This window comes from Babylonia areolata, chromosome 23 (assembly GCF_041734735.1).
Source record: "Babylonia areolata isolate BAREFJ2019XMU chromosome 23, ASM4173473v1, whole genome shotgun sequence".
NCBI classification, from domain to species: Eukaryota; Metazoa; Mollusca; class Gastropoda; order Neogastropoda; family Buccinidae; genus Babylonia; species Babylonia areolata.
In genome coordinates, this window is record NC_134898.1 from 10,721,496 (window position 1) to 10,740,018 (window position 18,523).

Consider the following 18,523-nt stretch of genomic DNA (forward strand, 5'->3'; position numbering starts at 1 on the left):
CAGTGGCTATCGTCCATCCATACGCCCGGAAACCAACATGCCATGATTCTAACCGACTCAATGAACCTCATACAGAAATTGAAAACGGAATGGGAAGCCCAGAGTGGCATAAGGCAATGCGCAACTCTCAGATTAAAAAACTCACATGGTCATACTGCCCGGGACATGCAGGTGTTAAGGGAAATGAGCGAGCTGACAGACTTGCTGGTAACGCAACACCAACGAGCGGCCTACATCTAGGAAAATCGGAAATCCTCAGAAAAGTCAAAGAATATCAAAAAGAACAGGTACAAGGCCATCACACCATCGATCGCCTCAAAGAAATAAAAGCAGAGAGAGGGAGTGGCCGTAAGTCTAACATGAAAGGTAGAGCACGATGCTTTGCTAATCAAACAAATATCGGCATCATTTCCAAACCAACATTGCGCAAATTTCTTCAAAACGGGACAGAGTCTCTGTGGGCTTTTCCAAATACAATAGACTGAGCAACACACTAGACGCCACGTTCTTGGCATCAGAGATCTTTTCCCATCCCTCTTGCGGCCAATCAGTGGCAGCCTCTGTGCGTGTGTGTATGTGTGTGTTTGTGTGCATGTGTGGGTCTGTATTTTTGAGTGCGTTTGTGCATGCGCGAGAGTGTAAGTGTACACAAGTGTCAGTAGAGTTCTGTGCACGTGCGTGTGTGTGTGTGTGTGTGTGTGAGGGAGAGGTGGGGGTGCGGGGGGAGGTGGGGTAGAGGATGAGGTATGTGAGTGTATGCATGCCTATCTATTTATTTATTTATTTATTATTATTATTATTATTATTATTATTATTACTACTATTATTTTATTATTATCATTACTACTACCTTTTTTATGTCATAGTTGTTATTTATTTATTTATGTAAGATTATCTATTATTTATTCACTTTTTTTTTCTCAAGGCCTGACTAAGCGCGTTGGGTTACGCTGCTGGTCAGGCATCTGCTTGGCAGATGTGGTGTAGCGTATATGGATTTGTCCGAACGCAGTGACGCCTCCTTGAGCTACTGAAACTGAAACTGAAACTGTATGCGCCGACAAGGGGCGCCACTCTTCTTGTGCAATCGAATGTATGATTTTTAGCCTTATTTCCCTGGATCTCTATTCGCGTAATGTTTTGGCAACGCAACATGGCTCATGACCGCGAAGAGACAAGCTCAGGGTACAGAGAAAGAGTGTTTTTCTTCTGACTGAAAAGCACCCGGAACTGATTGATGGCTTTGTGAATTACAAGACGAAAGAGGTGACTTGCAGTTGTCAGTCAGGTTCTATATGAATCAAGAATGAGAATAGACCTGTTCGTGTTCGTTCGAGCGTGTCACAAGTACTCGAAACTCAACACCGGATTTGATAACCAATCTTGAAAGTTGAAATTTCAGGCAGTTTTTAAGAGTGTGTCTGAACATTGCATAATACCAAGTCACGTGTTAGACGTCATCAAGGCTTTTGCGTTTGTTTATTTATTCCATTTCTCTCCCCCACCCCCCACCCCCCTTTTTATTTTTTATTTTAATTAAATCTTATCTGTAGAGGAAAGCCCTGATAGGATTAATCCACAAAAGATAACGGACGATGATTTTGTCACGTGGAAATAATTGAAGTTGAACTATATAATGATATGAATCATTTGACTGATATTGTTGGCAATAACTTTAGAACCCTACATACTGCTGTATCATACTTGTAGAAATTGAAATGTGTGCTACAGCATCAGAACCAACTTTTTGGGGGTAATATTACTAATAATTGTCTATTTGACAGTGTGAAAGACGACAACATTTTGTGCATAAGCAGAAGCTAAGGCGTAGGTATATAGTAGTATGGGTAAAGGATTTGGTGAACACTGTCTTCTCATACCCAAGTTCATAAAGCAGATGTGTCACTTGGTGTGATTTAATCATAGGTGTATTATCAGTAACTAGCTGAGCACAGTCCCAGGTCAGTCAAAGATTCCCTGCCATCTCTTCAGCCTGTCTTGTGTTCTTTAGGGGCAGAAAAAAACAAACTGTGCATGCAGTCAAATTTCATTCTTTCTTCCCTTTCGATCCTCTTGTCTTTGTCTTATAAAATCAAATGTTTTTAGATGGTGAAAGTTACAACCAATCTGGCCACTTCCCATTGATAAGCAGTGATGAATTGACACTTACACCACATTAGCATAATTTGACATTGTTCCTTACAGTTTTAACCCACTTAATTGTAACCACAGAACGTCCAAAGTATAATAAGTATGTGACAAGGAAACTATACATGCACCTTTTCAAATCTCTAGTAAGGCCAGTTCGGTTTGTTTTTTAACGTAGTGACCCAGAAGTTAAATGATAACCAGCACATTTAACTATTTTTTCTTGAGAAAGTAGTTCTCCACATTGATTGAACTGAAAGACAGGAGAGCTCCTTTTCAAGCAGGGAGAAGCTTCATGCACACTCACTCAGAAACAAAAACAAGATAATTCACATGCACACACACACACACACACACACACACACACACATGATGTCATGCACATATAATGTATACACATTAACAGACCATTACTTATGATCTGTATGCTTTGTACTGTTGCAAAGATCATTGAGTTGTTTTATAACCTTTTTTTTTTTTTTTAACCTATTGTCATCTAGGTCCGTATGTCCTTGCCCTTCTCCAACACTTCCCCCACCTCACCCCCTCTGCCCTCGACCACAGCCTGCAAAGCCCACCCCCTTCCTGTACGAAACTCGGTCTCTCCCTCCCTTTTATTTTGACCCATTGTGCTTGCTGACAGTCTGGATCAAGTACACTATCTTAATAAACATATACATATGCATTACACTCATAGTCTCATTCTTTATGTTTGTTTTTCTCATGATACTTATAGTTGTGAGAAATCTTGTACACAAATGTGTGTGTGTGTGTATGTGTATGTGTGTGTGTGTGTGTGTGTGTGTGTGTGTGTGTGTGTGTGTGTGTGTGTGTGTGTGTGTGTGTATGCGTTGTGTGTGTGTGTGTGTGTGTGTGTGTGTGAATTGATCTTGTAAAGCAACTAACAAGATACAGAAATATTTCACACTATGTTTTTTTTTTATGGGTTAAAAAAAAAAAAAAGCATAATGCATGCCAAGTTACTATCTTGTACAGATATAAACACACACAGACATATCTATCTATCTGTCTGTCTATCTAACCATCTATCTATATGCATATACTAATAACTAAGAGACATGTACAAGATTCAATGCTGATTTTTAATGTGCCACAGTAGTTGGGATATTAGTTAAAAAAAAAAAATTAGTGTGCGCAATATTTCAGTTTAAAAAAGATTAGTCTTTTTATGGTTGATGATTAATTTTATTGAGACTGATTGATATTAATATTTGAGAGATTATTTGGTATATTTTGTAATTTATATTGAATGTAAAAAAAGAAAAAAGAAAAAAAAGAAAAAGAATATTGAATACATTTTTTAGTATTTATCTATTTTTTTTTCCTGTTTTGAATTTGTGACTTACAAAGTTTTTAAAGTACCAGTTTTTAATTTTCATTCTTTCTCGTCTTCCTCTGACCTGAATCTGTAAACTTTCTTTCCCTCCCCCCATTTTTTTTAATTTTTTTTTTTAATAATTTTTTTTAGAAAATGAAATGAAATAAGATGATTTGACTTTCAGCTTTAATGTACTCTATCTACCATGCTATGTCATACTGTTTTAATGAATAGTGTATTCTCGTATGAATGCCATATACATGGTATATATACAGTAAGTCTTTTGATTGTTCTTGTTGTATTAACTTTTCTTTTCTTTTTCTTTTGTTTGGTCTGGCAGCAGACGTTTTGCAGAGCAGTTCCCGAAAAGATGTCTCTGTTTCGTTGTGCCGGAGATATCATTTTTGACAACGTCGAGCCGATGCCAGGGCAGGTCTGCAATGTGCGTCTCAAACAGTTCTCAGAGACCTGCAATTTCCTGCAACACTTGAGTCCCTTGACACCAGAACATCCCTACTTCTTTGCTCAGATCTGTGCTCTGGGTAAAGGACCACGTTTTTGAGTGAACGGTCTTGGTTTTTATGGAATTTGGCTGTTTCAAGTTTCTTCTGAGATTAGTTAATTTTGTTACTCTGTCTCTGTCTCTGTCTCTCTCTGTCTCTCTCTGTCTCTCTCTCTCTGTGTGTGTGTGTGTGTGTGTGTGTGTGTGTGTGTGTGTGTGTGTGTGTGTTTATCTTGATAATTCATTTAAACAATGTGTGCTACATGCATCTGCTACAATTTATGTTCATGTATGGCAATGTATTTTATTCACATATATATAGACAGATAGATATATAGATATAATTATGTACATAAAGATGAATATATATATATATGTACTCGATATATATGTACACACACACACACACACACACACACACATATCTATGTATCTGTATCTGTATCTATCTCTCTCTCTCTATATATATATATATTTATATATTATATATACTGTTTCTTATTCTACATGTCCTGATTTTGCTATTGTTACTCTGTTGTTATGTCTGTAAACCTACCAGTGTAATCAGCTTCTTCATATCACCAAACCAGATGGCATCCTCACAAAGCGATGCCCGTCGTTTTGTTTATTCATTTTTCAGCTGTTCATGCATACATTTCAGTGATGAGATTATTAACTGGTATTAAGTTACTGAGAAAGCATACGCAGATTTGAAATTTTACACAAACAAAAATTGTGATGTTTCTGTCTGTCTCATGTTTCTTTTCTGTCTCTGTCTGTCTGCCTCGGTCTCTCAGTGTTTCTCTGTCTCTGTCTGTCTGTCTCTCTGTCTGTCTGTTTCTCACTCCTTTTCCTCCTGTCCTGCATGACTTGAGAATAAGTGTATATCACCTAAATTCTATGAATTTCCCAGTCAGCTCAGTCAGTTAACGTTGCTCATGGTATCTGGGCCTGAACAGACCGTTTGCAATTTGTCATCTGTTTAAAGCATTCAGACTGCGATCAGGTCTGGTGTCTCAGAATTCTGAACCAAGTTTGTTTCTTGTTGACATGCCATAAACATGAGTAATGGAGATATATGTTATAGTTTTTTTTTGTTTTTGTTTATTTTTGGAGAAATTAAAAAAGAAAGTTTCTGAAAACTGTGATACTGGTTTGCACAGCGCCCAAAAGCCGCATCACCCTGGGCATCGCCGGACCCGATATTGCCGAGGATGCTTGCCCCGGTCACTGGACCAATTCTGTGGGTTACCATAGTGACAACGGTCAGTGCTACAGCTCGCATCGCTGTGTGGCCAACACTGAGGGCCAGAAATTCGGCATTGGTACGTGGTTGTCTGGTTTTTCTTGTTTTTATTTCTTTTCTTTTTCTTTTCTTTTTGTTTGAGCCATTAAACCTGTTGGCAATAAGTCTTTATGGTCAAGCTGTTCAGGGCTTGGATCTTAGTGTGTTGGAAGGTTGCGTTTTACGAGGGGATGATTCCTTTTCTTCTTCTGCGTTCGTGGGCTGCAACTTCCACGTTCACTCATTTGTACACGAGTGGGCTTTTACATGTATGACCGTTTTTACCCCACCATGTAGGCAGCCATACTCCGATTTCCGGGGTGTGCATGCTGGGTATGTTCTTGTTTCCATAACCCACCGAACGCTGACATGGATTACAGGATCTTTAACGTGTGTCTTTTCTCTTCTGCTTGAGTATACACACAAAGGGGGTTCAGGCACTAGCAGGTTTGCACATATGTTAACCCTTTACCCACCAGGCGCCATTGCCGAGATTCGAACCCAGGACCCTCAGATTGAAAGTCCAACGCTTTAACCATTCAGCTATTGCACCCGCTGGATAATTCCTGACTTGGGTGTTGTGAACGAAGAGGGTCTGTGTAATGAAATGACTTGTAATCATTGTGACTTGTGTGATGTTGGATGCCCTCCAAAGGGCTTGGTTATTGTTCTGCCAGCAAGAAAACCTACAGACTTAGCAAACTGATACATAACTTAAGTAGTGCAGTGTCTCTATGCTGCCTGTTCTTTTTTTTTTTTTTTTTTTTTTTTGGCTGCCCCATCATATGCACCATTTCAGTGGCATTACTCCCACGCCGCTCATTTAGATCCCCCCATACACGGCCACACCCGGGTTCGTCTGTCACAGTTCCAGTATCGGCAGTCTGCAGGGAACCATCAGTGTCAGGTCGCCAGGAGGCCACACACCAGAGGAGACCCTGCACTGCTGCTGAGTCACTTTGGTGGTGTTCAGTGGTGCCTGTTCTGATTTTACGTACTTAGGACACCACCTACTAAGCCCCCCTACTAACAACAATAATGGCTTAGTTGCGGAGCCAGACTATTGATGATGATGGAGGAGGAGGATGACGATGACGATGTTGCTATGGAGGTCCATTTTGGTTTGGGACTGTGTGACAAGGCTGTACTCTATGCTTCCTGTCATAATGATATCCCGGCGTTAACCAGGCCCGAGAGATACAGACACTTGCAGTGTTGGTCAGGTAATTAGAGCAACACACCCAAAGATGCATCCTTGAAGTGGATGACACTCGACTGTCTGGTCCCAGTCTCCCCATTCAAGCCCACAGCACACTCAACTCTGGGTAGGAGCCGGCCACGGGCCGAAAAACCCACCATGCTGCCTGTTGTTGGCTCGCTGGTGAGAAGCGGGTGGGCAGAACTCTGCAGTGGTGCTGGTAGTCATGTTGGTTCTTGAAGGCGTTGACTTTCAGTGTGCGTGTGTGTGTGTCTGTGTGTGTCTTTTTGTGTCTCTGTGTGTGTCTTTGTATGTATCCGTCCATACTGAAACACTAGGCATTTTTTTAGGTTCTACAAGTGGTATTGGAAACCAACCTTTGTAGATGACAGTTATAACTGACATTCTTTCCGTTCACCTTTCTCTGATTACATGGTAAGCAGGGTGAGAGGTCAAATATCAAGGTCATCCCATGTCACCCCCCCAAAAAAGAAAAAAAAGTTTTCACATCATACTTAATCTTTTTATATTATAAACCTTCATGGAACTTGTTGAGAACCTGACCTCTGTCAAAATTCAAGGTCAGAGGTCAAAAGTACAGTACGGCACATGGTTGGAAACATTTGCTGGTGTAAGAGAGAGGACAAGATCGTCCAATCTCCATGAATCTTGATACAGCGATCGGTCATGCATGGAGAGAGGAAAAACCCCCAGTGGGGATGTCAGTGTTAGGAATCAGCAAATTCCTGGAGGAAAGTCGTTGGAGGGACGTGGTGACAGTCTCCGCTGTGTAGGGGATGATCTCTCTCAGTCTGGCTCAGCGACTAAGCGACCACCGTTTGCCAGTAGGGGGTTTAGTGGGTGGTGTCCTGCACTGCTGAATCAGAGCAGGGACTACTGAATGCCACCAAAAGTGACTGAGCAACAGTGCAGGGTCTCCCCTGGTGTGTGGCCTCCAGGCGACTATGTATGACAATGAGGACTGCCGGCACTGGTACTGCAGCAGATGAACCTGTGTCTGTGGCTGAATGAAGAGCATGGGAAGTGATGCCACTGAAACAGTGCGGATGATCGGGTAGAAAAAAAAAAAAGATGGGTGGGGTGGGGTGGTGGTGGTGATGAGCTAAAAATTCAAGGTCACAACATGGCAAAAGGATGACAGATGTGTGGAAATATGATATGATGGAGTATTGATTTTACATGTGGTCACAAACTCGGTGCATTGACTGTTTATGACCAGAATGTAAAACCCGTTTGAAAGGCAAGGTTTGAGGACCAGCTGACAACAGTATGCAATTTAAAAAGTGTCTAGCAAGATGCTTTGCTTTGCAGCACCTTAGTTTCAGTGTGTGTGTGTGTGTGTGTGTGTGTGTGTGTGTGTGTGTGTGTGTGTGTGTGTGTGTGTGTGTGTATGTGTATGTGTAAGGTATATGGTGTGTGTATGTGTTGTTTTTTCTGTATGGTGTTTGTGTAGTGTGTGTGTGTGTGTGTGTGTGTGTGTGTGTGTGTGTGTGTGTGTGTGTGTTGCAATTTTTGTGTATGTTTATCTGATTAACATTTTTGCCCAGGTGATATTTTTGGTGTGCTAGTGACCTACTTTGGCGACACCTCGTCAACCGTCATCTTCCTGAAGAATGGTTATCCAGTCGCCACAAGGTGAGCAGAAAAGAAAAAAAGGATTTAGTGAAAACCAATCACTTCTCTCTGTGTGGAATCTGACAATGAAATCTCGGATGTCTCCTAACAAATTACAACTGAATGGCACAAAGATTGAAGCATTACTGGTTGACAACACAGACATGAGGATCACACCTTCAAATTCAAATTAACCACTGGTAAAAGTGGAATTTCGTTTTACAGTATATGTCCGTAGCTTGGGTGTCAGTTTGATAACAAACTTTGTATGGAAGGTTTCGTTCTTGAAATCTGAGGGGCTGCCTGCATTTCCTTACAATCTCATTCAAAAACTTCAGACAGTCCAGAACTGTGCTGCAAGGCTAATATTTACAAGATCCAGACAAACCCATATAAGGCTATGTTCATACTGCTGTCCACGACGGTACTGTAGATGTGGAAACCCCCCCTAGACTTTCAGACTTTGGAAGAGGCGTTCATACTTATTCGCATGATTTCTATCTGTGAGTGAGTTGGGAGGCTAGATGCTGCACATTTCGATGGGCACAATAGCCGAGTGGTTAAAGCGTTGGACTGTCAATCTGAGGGTCCCGGGTTCGAATCATGGTGACGGCGCCTGGTGGGTAAAGGGTGGAGATTTTTACAATCTCCCAGGTCAACATATGTGCAGACCTGCTAGTGCCTGAACCCCCTTCGCGTGTATATGCAAGCAGAAGATCAAATACGCACGTTAAAGATACTGTAATCCATGTCAGCGTTCGGTGGGTTATGGAAACAAGAACATACCCAGCATGCACACCCCTGAAAACGGAGTATGGCTGCCTACATGGCGGGGTAAAAACAGTCATACACGTAAAAGCCCACTCGTGTGCATACGAGTGAACGCAGAAGAAGCTGCACATTTCTGGTAAACAAGGCGCTGACGAGGCAACAGAAACTGATTTGGTAGTGGTGGTGGAAGAAAAGAAACATGAAGTGTCAAGCGACTTTCCGAGTATCTGTACACCCAACAAACAAATCATGAAAGATGAATGGAGAGTATAAATATTTGATGTGTTAACCCCTAGGCTGCCTATGTGTTGAGATAACTTGTCATCACAAGCATGTATGCTTCGCTGCAACAATGACGAGATAACTCGTCATTGAAATATTCTGACTTTTCCCTGGTTTGCATTCAGTTCACTGACAAAAATACTGGTCACTTTAGCTTGGGGAATCTTTCTAGATTCTATTCATAGCTAGAAACACCATCTATGTCATGAGGCAGTCCTTTATTTGAACGTTTTGGTTGGGTTACTGGCCGCAGTGTTTGTCTTGCTCCTCTCCTCGCTCGCTCAACAAAATGTCGGACTGACGCCGTGCTCAAGACATGCGATCATGGTGAACTAAATCAACCAAAATTGCTTTCTTTAGCTGATGCTCAGAAAGAATTGAAACGTAAAATTGAAGGAGAAGACAGTGATGAACAGTTATAGGACGATTTGATAGAAAATAAAGGGAGCAGTCAACAGAGTGGCCAAGATATGACTATCGGTGAGTGATGCCAGCTGTACAGCTGTAGCAGACGACAGAAAGTGTGAGCGATTTTCTTGGCACTCAGCCAATGCGGTCTGATGAGAACTGGATAAAGTGACCCTGTGAGAGGGGTGGGGGGGTGGGGGGTGGAGACTGAGGGGGCGTACCTAACATCCATATTATCACTTGGAGAAGTCACAATGCATTGTGTATCTCTTTTAAAATTTTTTTTATTGTGGTTGTTGCAGTATGATTTTGTGTGTGCAGATATCCATTTGTCCAGAAAATAGGATATTTTAGTGCAAATTACCTGACTAATGTTTGTAATGAACAAGTTGAAAATGTGACAAAAAGCAAAACACTGATTTAATAACAACAGCATGTAACTAAAAATATATAAAATGGGAAAACATCATGTGGTTTGGGTTCTTTATTCATTTACCTTTCAGAAAATATGTACTTTCATGGGTCTTTCTCCAATAACAAAGAGCACAGAATTTTTTGAAAATTTATATCCGTTTTTTGTGAAAAAACCCTGGCAAATAGATTTCACTTCAATCTTATTTTCCTGGCAGCGAAAGGGTTTATTGCTCAAAGATAGACATCTTTGCCAGTAATGAAAAAAAAGGCTAGATCACCCCCCACACGACTCCTTTTCCGTCCACATGCACATAAGAATTGTGTCAGCCATGCATGATCTTTGTGTGTGTGGAAGTGACAGAGTCAGCATGAACACCCTTCAGCTCTGTAAGTGATGATAAAGAGGGACAGTCATGTATGTCAGTATGAACGCACCCAAACTTCTCTTCTTGAGAAACTGTACTGGCTGCCCATCTTTCGCTTGATAGATTTTTGTGCTGTCATGAATTGACTACTGTATTTCTCTTCTTATAGGCTGTCCACATAATATTCTTCAGCTAATTCAAAAACTTGAAAACAATGCTGCCCGTCTGACTCTCAGAGTCCCACGTACTGATCACATTTCTCCTCACCTCCGCACTCTACATTGGCTCCCCATTGAAGTGAGAATTAAATACAAAGTTGCGTGTCTCTGCTATTCTGCTTTCCACTCCGCAGGACCTACTTATCTGTCTGAGCTTATCAGTGTTTCCACTCCCACAAGAAATCTCTGCTCTTCCTCTGACTGTTACCTTTTGAAACTTCCTCATGTCAGTACAAGAACCTGTGGTGAACATTCTTTCTTCTTTGCTGCTCCTCACATCTGGAACAACCTTCCTCATCATATCCGTGCATCTGATTCTATTTCTGCTTTTCACTCATCACAAAAGACTCATCTTTTTAAAACCTATAAGTACTCTCAGCTTCCTTTTCTCCAACATCACCCATGTCAGCTCACTTTGGATGTATGTAGAGTGGGAAAGGGAGAGTGTGAGTGGGGGGAGGGGTTTTTGAGAAAGAGTGGTCATGAATGTTTTATGTTACTTGTAATAGTTTTCTTTCATGTAAAGCGGCCTGAGCTCTTAGTGAGAAAGGGCGCTATATAAATGTGCATTATTATTATTATTATTACAAACTAGTTGCTGTGTGTTTTAATGTTTCAAACTGTACCGCACCCGTATGCCTTTGTCACAAACTTTCTGTCTGTACTCTTCTGGATGTTTATGTTGGACTGCTGATTCCAGGGTACTGACAATTTTCAGACCTGACAGAAATGTCATGAAGTCAACACTCTTTCTCCTATTTAGGCCCAGTAGAATGGAACAAACTGTCCATGTCATAGATTGCTTCATGCAGTTTTTAAAGTCAGCTTATCATCTTAATGACTAATGTAGTTCTTGATTTTCTGCTGTTAAAAATGTCTTTTATTAGAAACTGTCTTGTGAAATACATTAATTAAACTCTGAAAAGAAAACCCCAATGTATATTTGAGGAATGTGCTCCAAAAATGTGTCACTAATATTCTTCTTCTTCATATGATTACGATTTGATGATGATGATGATGATGATGATGTTGCTGCTGCGGCTGACAATGATAATGATAATGATTATTATGATGTTGATGATGATGATGATGATGATGATGATGATGATGACGATGATGATTGTTGTGTGGGTCAGGTACCTGTTTGAGCCTGACCACAACTGCTTCCTCCCGACAATTGCTTTGGAGCACGGCCCCATTGACCTGGGGCTGATGTGGCCAGAGGCTGCCATGAGTGCCCCTCAGTACAGTGAGGTCTGTCACGCTTTGTCTTCTGAAACGGCTGTGACGACTTTGTACTTTTTGTCTAACACTGCTACTGCTACTACTACTAGTAAGCTTTGTCTTCTGAAACGGCTGTGACGACTTTGTACTTTTTGTCTAACACTGCTACTGCTACTACTACTAGTAAGCTTTGTCTTCTGAAACGGCTGTGACGACTTTGTACTTTTTGTCTAACACTGCTACTGCTACTGCTACTACTACTAGTAAGCTTTGTCTTCTGAAACGGCTGTGACGACTTTGTACTTTTTGTCTAACTCTGCTACTGCTACTACTACTACTAGTAAGCTTTGTCTTCTGAAATGGCTGTGATGACTTTGTACTTTTTGTCTAACACTGCTACTGCTACTGCTACTAGTAAGCTTTCTCTCCTGAAATGGCTGTGATAATGTAATTTTTGTCTAACACTTTTACTGCTACTGGTAAATTTTCTCTTCTAAAATTGCTGTGATGACTTTGTACTTTTTGTCTAACACTGCTACTGCTACTACTGCTACTACTAGTAGGCTTTGTCTTCTGAAACGGCTGTGACGACTTTGTACTTTTTATCTAACATTACTACTACTACTAGTAAGCTCTTCTGAAATTGCTGTGATGACTGTACTTTTTGTCTAACATTACTACTACTACTACTACAACTACTGCTACTACTACTAGTAAACCTTTTTCTTCATCCATTCAGTCCCTTCAGCGCATACAAAACTCTGCTGCCCGACTTGTCCTCAGAAAGAAAAGATCTGAGCACATCACTCCTCTTTTGCAACATCTCCACTGGCTCCCTGTCTCACACCGAATAAAGTACAAGATCAACACTCTATGTTATAGATGCATTCACAAAACTGCCCCTTCCTATCTCTGCGGCTGCCTTCACCTCTACACTCCATCTTGCTCACTACGATCGGCTTCGGATCCACTCTGTTTACGCATTCCCAGATTCAAACACTCGACTGTTGGCCGCCGTTCTTTCTCTGTCTCTGGACCTTGCGATTGGAATGAACTTCCTCTTTCGCTTCATCAAGTCTCCACACTCAGCTCTTTCAAGTCTGGCTTTAAAACCCATCTCTTCCCAAAATAGCCTCCTTTGCCTGCCCTTCCTTGTCTTTAATTTCTACAGTTTTAGAGTTATGCATGCGTGTGAATGACTGGTGCGAAAGCGCTTTGATTTGTCTCTGCACAAGATTCAGCGCTATATAAATACCATTATTATTATTTATTATTAAACCTTCTCTCCTGAAATGGCTGTGATGATGTAATTTTTGTCTAACACTATTACTGCTACTACTACTAGTAAGCTTTGTCTTCTGAAATTGCTGTGATGACTTTGTACTTTTTGTCTAACATTACTACTACTACTACTACTACAACTACTGCTACTACTACTAGTAAACCTTCTCTCCTGAAATGGCTGTGATGATGTAATTTTTGTCTAACACTGTTACTGCTACTACTACTAGTAAGCTTTCTCTTCTGAAATTGCTCTGATGACTTTATACTTTTTGTCTAACACTGCTACTACTACTACTACTACAACTACAACTACTGCTACTACTACTAGTAAACCTCCTCTCCTGAAATGGCTGTGATGATGTAATTCTTGTCTAACACTATTACTTCTGCAACTACTAGTAAGCTTTGTCTTCTGAAACTGCTGTAACGACTTTGTACTGTTTGTCTAACATTACTACTACTACTACTACTACTACTATGCTTTCTCTTCTGAAATTGCTCTGATGACTTTATACTTTTTGTCTAACACTGCTGCTGTTACCGCTACTACTATTAATCCTACTATCGCTAATGATTATGATGATATGATAAGAAGAATGCAACATTTATATTGTGCTTTCTAACCTTTCAGAGGGCTTTATGATAACATGTCAGTCAGACACAAAGCACCTAATCTCTCTCTCACACACACACACACACACACACACGCACACACGCACACACATGCACACACACGCACGCACACACACACACACACACGCACACACACACACACACACACACACACACACGCACGCACACACACACACACACACACACACACACACACACACACACATATCACATGCCCACACAAACACGCAAGTCACATGCCCAAACAAACAGGCATAAAAGAAACATATGTTTTTAGGTTCGTTTCAAAGGATGCGAGTGAGGGACTGTGATGGACTGAAAAAGGCGGTGAATTCCAGGCTTGCACAGCGGAGGAACTAAAAGCTCCTCCACCGTGCATCTCTCTGCTGAATTTGGGGAAGGCAGAAGACGGTCTGCCATCAGCAGAAGAGTGGAGATCAGTATCAGTATCAGTATCAGTAGCTCAAGGAGGCGTCACTGGGTTGGGTCAAATCCATATACGCTACACCACATCTGCCAAACAGATGCCTGACCAGCAGCAGCGAAACCCAACGCGCTTAGTCAGGCCTTGAGAAAAAAAAAGAAAAAGAAAAAAAAGATGAAAAAAAAGGAGTAAAAATAACAACAAAAAAAAAGAAGTAAAAATAACCCCCCCCCAAAAAAAAAATTACAAAAAAGTATATATAAAAAAAGGAAGTAAAAATAACAAAAAAAAAAAAAAGAGTGGAGAGACCTTTTTAAGTTGTTTCATTGATTAGCTGATCAAGAGCAAGGCAGTCCTAAGAAGAAAGAGTCCAAATAGGTCATGGTGACTGGCAGCCAGTACCTTACCCCAGTAAGGTGACAGCCCTTCACTGACAAGCATACTCGTTAGCAGCTGTCAAGGGGTTAATCAGTGGGTTTGTTTAGTTGAACAGTCTCTGGGTAGGTGGGTGGATTGGTTGGCATGTTAGTTGTATATGGGTCAGTTGTGTGTGCTTAACTGTCTGTGTGCTTAATTGTGTGTGTGTGTGTGTGTGTGTGTATTTGTGTGTGCGTGTTTGTGAGTGAGTGTGTGTGTGTGTGTGCGTGAGTGAGTGTGTGTGTGTGTGTGTTTGCGCATGCACATATGTGTGTACTTTTTATGAGTGTATGTGCATGCTTGCATGCATTAGTGTGGGCATGCATACATTTATTGAGCTCTGGCTGTCTTACCTGTTTTGCTTCTGTGCCTCTCCCTGTGTGTGTGTGTGTGTGTGTGTGTGTGTGTTTATGTCTGTCTGTCCATCCGTCTATCTGCCTGCCTGTATGTCCCTCTCTCTGTCTCTGTCTGTCTGTCTGTCTCTGTAAGTTAGTATGTGTGTGTGTGTGTGTGTGTGTGTGTGTGTATGTATGTAACTATGTATCTATGTATGTGTTCATGCATATGTTCTCATATTTGGGTGTATGTTTGCATTAGCCAGCCCTTTCACTGTTAAAAGCCCAGCGTCATGATTTTCAAAATCATATCAGGCGCCTGTTGCCTGTTGCCTGCGCCTGTTGCAGAAAAACATGCTGCACTGGATCAAGCCCCCTGGTGTGATCTTCGACTTGGAGCACAACATGTTCACCTATGACGGCAAGGAGAAGGAGGTGATCATTCAGAGTCCACATCCCTTGTCCACTGGTGGGTAAAACCTGCAGTGCTTCATCACCACAGAGGTCTTTTTTTTTCTTTTTTTTTTTTTACATCATCTGCACCGTTTCAGTGGCATTACTCCCACACCGCTCATTTAGATTCCTCCATACACGGCCACATCCGGGTTCGTCGGTCACAGTTCCAGCGTCGGCAGTGCACAGGGAACCATCAATGTTAGGTCGCTAGGAGGCCACACACCAGAGGAGACCCTGCACTGCTGCTGAGTCACTTCGGTGGTGTTCAGTGGTGCCTGTTCTGATTTAACGTACTTAGGACACCACCTACTAAGCCCCCTCTAACGACAATAATGGCTTAGTCGTGGAGCCTGACTGAGTGAGCGTCCCACCCAGAGTGGAGACCGCCACAACGTCCCTCAAACAACAGCCCCTCATGAATCTGCCGACACTGACGACATTGACAGGACTCACCCCAAGCACAGAAGTGGAAGGGTATCGAAACTGAGGTCACCATGAGAGCAGGGCATGAAAGGCCACAGACTTTGAGATTGTTTTGTTTATACTGATGATGATGAAGGAGGAGGATGACGATGATGATGTTGCTATGGAGGTCCATTTTGGTTTGGGACTGCGTGACAAGGCTGTACTCTACGCTTCCTGTCATAATGATATCCTGGCATTAACTCACTCAGTACGGCCAGTCCTCTCTTCTCCTCTGCACAGACACCTCGGATGTCCAGTGGGTGTCTGAATGACCCAACTTTTAGCTTCCGTCGTCAGAACTGTGGTATTCTTTGTCAACATTCACCTCTTCAGTATAAGAGCATTCTGCTTGCAATATTTTGATGGTGGTAATTGGGGTGAAACGCTGTTAACGTCGTCTCTTCGCCGTTCGTATGGAGAGAGTTAACCAGGCCAGAGAGATACAGACACTTGCAGTGTTGGTCAGGTAATTAGAGCACCACACCCAAAGACGCATCCTTGAAGTGGATGACACTCGACTGTGTGGTCCCAGTCTCCCCATTTAAGCCCACAGCACACTCAACTCTGGGTAGGAGCCGGCCACGGGCCGAAAAACCCACCTCCGCTGGGATTCGAACCCGCGTCCTCCCAGCCGTCAGTCCGCGACACTAACCACTTCGCCACGGCGGCTGATCTCCACAGAGATCTTGTCTCTCTTGTGCAGGTTCAGGGTTCTTCTTCTTCTTCTTTTTCTTTCCGTTACACGACCAACATCGACTTGCCGATGGCTCTGTCGTGGTTCATGCATGCTGGGTATTTTCGTGTCTCCATAACCCACCGAACACTGACATAGGTTACAGGATCTTTAACGTGCGTATTTAATCTTCTGCGTGCACATACACACGAAGGGGGTTCAGGCACTAGCAGGTCTGCACATAAGTTGACCTGGGAGATTGGAAAAATCTCCACCCTTTTCCAACCAGGCGCCCTTACCATGATTCGAACCCGAGACCCTCAGATTGAAAGTCCAACGCTTAAACCACTGGGCTATTGTGCCCGTCAGATTTCTGTTTATTAACTGGTATCGCTTCATAGAAACAGGGTTAGATTTCTGTTTATTAACTGGTATTGCTTCATAGAAACAGGGTTAGATTTCTGTTTATTAACTGGTATTGCTTCATAGAAACAGGGTTAGATTTCTGTTTATTAACTGGCATCGCTTCATAGAAACAGTCTTTCTCTCCTCCCCCACATTCGATATGGTGGGGGGTGGGGGGGGGAAGTGCAGGGTGGGGGGGTGGGGGTGGGGGGGGGGGGGGTTGGGGTTGTGAGGGACAAAGACAGAGAAGGTGAACACATATTTTTGCATTGGTGTGTGCTTGAGTGTCAGAGTGTGTAAACATATGCACATACGGGCATATGTATGTTGACAGAAATGTGCACGTACATATATGCATATATATATATATATATATATATATATATATTGTGTGTGTGTGTGAGTGTGCATGTGTATGTGTGCTTGGATTGAATGTCATTTTCTTTTCAGTACTTCTCTCTCTCTCTTTTAAAAAGTTTTTGATGAATGTGATCCAAATAAAAATTGATGGATGGTGCACAAACATAAAAAAAAAAGAAGATAAAAATGAGATACAAATAGAACATGATAAATGGTTAAAGAACGAAAAAAAAAACTGATAAGATTATTTTTAAAAAATTAAACAGCAATGATTTTTAAGCAACAAAACTAGAAAATGATACAGTGCATGCACAAAACACATATCTTTGCCCGCCCTGAAAAACAAAACAAACCGAAAAAAGAAAAAAAAAGAGAGAGAAAAAATCTTTACTTTCGTTTTCTCTTCGGAAGTGATGGGTTTTTTTGGTTTTTTTCCTGTTGCAGAGATCCAGCACTTTGAGGTGGTCATTCAGGAGGTGTCGGAGGTGGGAGGAGGTCCGGCCATCGCCTTGGCAACCTGCAGCCCCGTGTTCCCCACCTCCACCTCTCCCCTGCTCAAAGACTTTCTGCGCTTCTTTCCAGACGGCAGCAACTGTGGTAGGACTTCACAACACATCACAGTGCAGTGCAGTGCAGCGCAATGCAGTGCAAATTAATGTAATGCAATACAATGCAAGGCAATGCAATACAATACAAGGCAGGGCAATGCAATACAATACAGTACAAGGCAAAAAATGCAGTGCAGTATGATATGATGCAATACAATAACATTAATGCAGTGCATTACAATACAGTGCAATGCAATAGCTGCACTTTTGTCTTGACGGCAGTAATTGTAGTAAGTGCACAAGATATAATACAACGCAAAGCAATGCAAAGCAATACTAAGCAATGCAATATGATACAATACAATGCAATGCAGTGCAGTGCAGTGCAGTGCAGTACAATACAATGCCTGCCCTTTTTTTCCTGATGGCTGTAATTGTGGTAAGACAAACAGTAAGATGCTATACATTACCTGAGTATTTCTTATAACGGAGAAAATCTTTAAAAAAACAAAACAAAACACAAAAAAACAGAAAAAAAGTGCGTGTTGTGAAAACAGACTCAATTTGATCAGAAACGTCGACATTTTTATCCGTACATCCTTCCACATGGACTGTGATTGGTGGAAAATGACGGTGGAGATGAAGGCAAGACTTGAGAGATGCTATGAGTGCCATGATCCTTTTCTCAGAATGTCTACAACCACAACTCTCTGCTCACATTATCTGCCCATCTT

At 41.8% G+C, this 18,523-nt stretch overlaps 1 protein-coding gene across 1 annotated transcript in view; it reads left to right on the forward strand.

Annotated features, from left to right (window-relative positions):
- Positions 1-3,840: 3,840 nt before the first annotated feature.
- The window catches only part of LOC143298198 (uncharacterized), a 37,956-nt gene continuing 23,273 nt past the window's right edge, over positions 3,841-18,523 (forward strand). Inside the window, exons 1-6 of the mRNA XM_076610966.1 lie at positions 3,841-4,029; positions 5,153-5,314; positions 8,041-8,128; positions 11,702-11,819; positions 15,231-15,351; positions 17,686-17,838. Coding sequence (XP_076467081.1) covers positions 3,858-4,029; positions 5,153-5,314; positions 8,041-8,128; positions 11,702-11,819; positions 15,231-15,351; positions 17,686-17,838 — 814 coding nt within the window. The 5' untranslated portion in view covers positions 3,841-3,857. The remainder of the gene's footprint in view (positions 4,030-5,152; positions 5,315-8,040; positions 8,129-11,701; positions 11,820-15,230; positions 15,352-17,685; positions 17,839-18,523) is intronic.